At 31.2% G+C, this 4,164-nt stretch overlaps 1 protein-coding gene across 1 annotated transcript in view; it reads left to right on the forward strand.

Moving 5' to 3' along the window:
- Positions 1 to 6: 6 nt before the first annotated feature.
- The window catches only part of LOC106474246 (ATP-binding cassette sub-family A member 3-like), an 11,678-nt gene continuing 7,520 nt past the window's right edge, over positions 7 to 4,164 (forward strand). Inside the window, exons 1-3 of the mRNA XM_013934935.2 lie at positions 7 to 49; positions 1,576 to 1,701; positions 3,280 to 3,615. Of these exons, the coding sequence (XP_013790389.2) occupies positions 1,635 to 1,701; positions 3,280 to 3,615 (403 nt within the window). The 5' untranslated portion in view covers positions 7 to 49; positions 1,576 to 1,634. The remainder of the gene's footprint in view (positions 50 to 1,575; positions 1,702 to 3,279; positions 3,616 to 4,164) is intronic.

Genomic DNA, 4,164 nt, shown 5'->3' on the forward strand with positions numbered 1-4,164 from the left:
GCTTTTGCTGCATTTCAGACAGAGGGTTTGTCTTCTGCCACTGAAGAAGGTAAGGAACTGAAAGTTTTTAAATACTTTGTTCAACCATTTCTGGCCTGAGGTCAGTCCAAATGGACATCAATTTTAAAAACTGTAACTTTCTATAATTGTTTTACTCAAAATGTTTGTAGAATTCATATATATATATATAAATATATATATATATATTGTGCTTATTGAGCTTAATTCTTGAATAAAAATGTGAAAAATTTTTTCTTTGTATCTGTAGGCACCCAAACAGTAAAAAACACTAGGTTTTTTTGCTGGCTTCTAAGCTCATATTTATTTCTCCCAATTAAATTTCAGCATTTTTAATAAGCTTGATGTTTTTTGTTTTTTTTAAACTGTTAAGTTAACAGTTGAATTCATTCATTCTACTGCTATAAGAGTACTTAAATTACGACCACTGACGAGCTACAGGAATATTTTCCCATGACATCAGGCTTAGCATCTTGGTAAGCTAGGCCTGTGATCGAAAACTGTTTAGATAAAACAAATCTTTTTTTTTTTCTATTTTGAATATATTAGTAAGTTTATTGTATTAAAAAAAAACACATAATAACTTCTTATTTATAGAAAATCTATAACTATTAGATATAAACTGATCATTGTTGACAAAGTATCATACTTCAAAACCTGGCAAAGGTAATGATGATACCATTTTGGAAAGGTAAGGTCACCAGTAAATGTTTATCAGTCGTGCCATATTTGTGTGATGGAAAATAACTGCTTCTATTGGCAAAATAAATGTTTTAACGACTATCAATGTCCCATTGGTCCATACAGTTAATAAAAGCTGGAGTTAGTAATGTTACGACAGCCATTTGTTGCTACCCCCTTTTATAATGTCGGAGTATGTGATGTGAATAATGTAGCTCAGCTGGAGCCAACAGCTAAATGCTGTTGGATAAAATACATATTTACTTATCTACATCAGTATAGTACAAATGAAGTGGTTTATCAACATGTCAGTTACCCAGAATTCCAGCAAAGTAGCGTATCAAGAGAAATACGTTGAATATCAAACAAGCTGAAACTGACTGGAATTCGAAGATGGTACTTTCTGATCAATAACAAAAAAAATTGAAATTCTAAGACCAAAATTAAATATTTTTAATGATTCACCAACAAATTTTGGAGATTTCACAACATCAAAAATGATAAGTCACAAAGTCAAATTATATAATTTTTTTTTAAAGTAGAAAATATATCTTATTTGTCCTAAGTTTCATGCAATTTTGTTAAGTATTTCAACTGTGAGAAGGAAACAGTCAAGTGATGTCAGTGACACCTTTCCAGTGTGGAAAGGATTAAAGAGTTAAGTTTTAGTCTTGGATGTTAAGCCTGATAAACAGGTACGTTTGGAAGTAACGGATAACTCGTGTTTTTACGAAGTTCTCCATCTTCAGTCATCCAATGTTGTAATTTGGGTAAAAAATATTTTCTAAGTTGAGATCTTATTATAATAGGACATTTAAGAAATGAGACGTACTCGAGCCTCGGCTGAGTTGACGGCATACTGTGTTGTTCTTACAGGACACTTGTTGCTCTTATTCTTCGTCCATGGGTTTGCGGTACTACCATTCATCTACTTTATGTCTTTCTTGTTTCAAGTGCCTTCAACTGCATATGTTCGCCTCAGCTTATTCAATATAGTTGCAGGTAAGATACGAACTTATTGGCTTATATTCAAAGTATATTAAACACTTGTCTGGTAGGTTTTAAATGTCTTTTAACCGTTAATAAAAGTTTAACCTCATGAAACTTCTCAAGTATTGGTAAGATTTTGTTAAAGATTATCTTGTACACAAAGTATGACTTTGTGTTAATTACGTTTGTCCTAAAAATTGTATTTATCTACTGTAGTTACTTACATTCAAACTTTTAACAGATCGAGTGCAAGGTGACTTTCATTTCAACTATAAAACCACTTTTATTCGTCGTCTTATAGTTTTCATATTTCATTTGAATAATCGCTAGAACCTTCTAAAAGGATATCAAAAGTTTTTTTAAATTTAAATATTTATATTTTATTTTCTCTACCCTATCACTAACTGTAGATATTATCATCAACATACAGTGCAACGTAATAATTAAAATTATGAAATAGAAAAATATACACACCTTTTAATTTTTTGTAGAATATCTTTAAAGATTGTCCTTTGGTTAAGTTCGTAATTTCACATTTTTTCCTTTTCACATATAGTTAAAGTTTAATATTTTATTTTCCCGTTTTATCCGTTACCACTCATCTCGACACAAGTCAACGAGGCATATTACGGTGTATCTGGCAGACAAGTGCAACCTTTCAATAATATCGTAAACCTTGAGAACTGACGTGAAGTATGATGTATATATATAAAAATGTTTTAAACCTTTTAATTATGTATCTTATAATATAACTAATACATAATTAACGTAATGGTAAGATCTAGATACCAACAATACTACAGTCAGTTACATGTACTCCATGAAGTCAAGTGCATGCCAATTTCAAAATAACAATTGTTAGATTAAAATGTAAAATGAGCTCTTTGTAATGACTATACACATGTGTATGTAACATCTTCATTTAGGCTATAAAGCTGAAACAAATCTGTTGTAGATGGGTGTGACACCCAACCACAAAAACACCATAACCATATAGAAACATACTGTTAATGTCAAAATATTTATAACCACAAAAACACCATAACCATATAGAAACATACTGTTAATGTCAAAATATTTATAACTACAAGAATACCATAACCATATAGAAACATACTGTTAATGTCAAAATATTTATAACCATGTGCTGTCACGTGATCGACGACCTATGAAAATTCTCTACTTTGGCACTCTGTATCTTCAATAATACAACACAGTTGTGTAAATGTATGTCTAGACTATAAGATGCTTACTTAGGCTTTTGACTCGTACATTTAAAAGTTCTCTGACTGAATGAAGTTTAAACAAGTAACAAGTTTAATGTCAAAATATTTATAACCACAAGAACACCATAACCATATAGAAACATACTGTTAATGTCAAAATATTTATAAACAGTATGTCTCTATATGGTTACAGTGTTTTTGTGGTTATAAATAGGGTATTATAATAATAATATATTATGTAAAACAGATGTAAGCTTATGTATCTGTGCAAGTTAGCGGACGAAGGTAAGAAACACCTTATGGTTATTTGATTTTTGTTAGTTTTTGTTTCTCAAGATGCCTTCTTACGAAGTTGTCCTTACAGGAATTGCTTGTTTGTTGGCTGTAACTATTCTGGCGATTCCCCAACTGGACCTCGTCCATATTTCTAAAGCTCTGGATTGGGCCTTTTCTGCAATACTACCAAACTACTGTCTTGGTCGTTCAATCAGTAACCTATTTCAAAATGCCAAATTTAACAAAATCTGCAATGTTAAGGACATCCTGTCCAGCTACTGTCTTGATGGGTCTTTTAGTAACCTATTTCCAAATGTATCAATCTGTGATATTGCCTCAAGAATCTGTGATTCAGTGGACATTGAATGCTTTTGTAATCTTCCCTCAAGTCCTTTTTTTAACATCATCAAACCTTGCTGTAAAGGTGAGTCTTTAATGAAATTAATTTTGACCATACAACTTGATTAGAACGTCTCCCAAATTATTGATATTACTTTAAATAAAAACTAACATGAGATAAATTGCTGATTTTTATCATCTGTTCAGGAAGCATTTTTAAGTTTCATTACTCATCATGTGTGGTCTTATTACAGATCGTTACTCATCATGTGTGGTTTTATTACAGATCATTACTCATCATGTGTGGTTTTGTTACAGATCATTACTCATCATGTGTGGTTTTGTTACAGATCGTTACTCATCATGTGTGGTTTTGTTACAGATCGTTACTCATCATGTGTGGTTTTGTTACAAATCTTTACTCATCATGTGTGGTTTTATTACAATCATTACTCATCATGTGTGGTTTTATTACAGATCGTTACTCATCATGTGTGGTTTTATTACAGATCATTACTCATCATGTGTGGTTTTATTACAGATCGTTACTCATCATGTGTGGTCTTATTACAGATCGTTACTCATCATGTGTGGTCTTATTACAGATCGTTACTCATCATGTGTGGTTTTATTA

The sequence above is a fragment of the Limulus polyphemus genome, unplaced genomic scaffold, assembly GCF_000517525.1.
Source record: "Limulus polyphemus unplaced genomic scaffold, Limulus_polyphemus-2.1.2 Scaffold6991, whole genome shotgun sequence".
Classification (NCBI taxonomy): domain Eukaryota; kingdom Metazoa; phylum Arthropoda; class Merostomata; order Xiphosura; family Limulidae; genus Limulus; species Limulus polyphemus.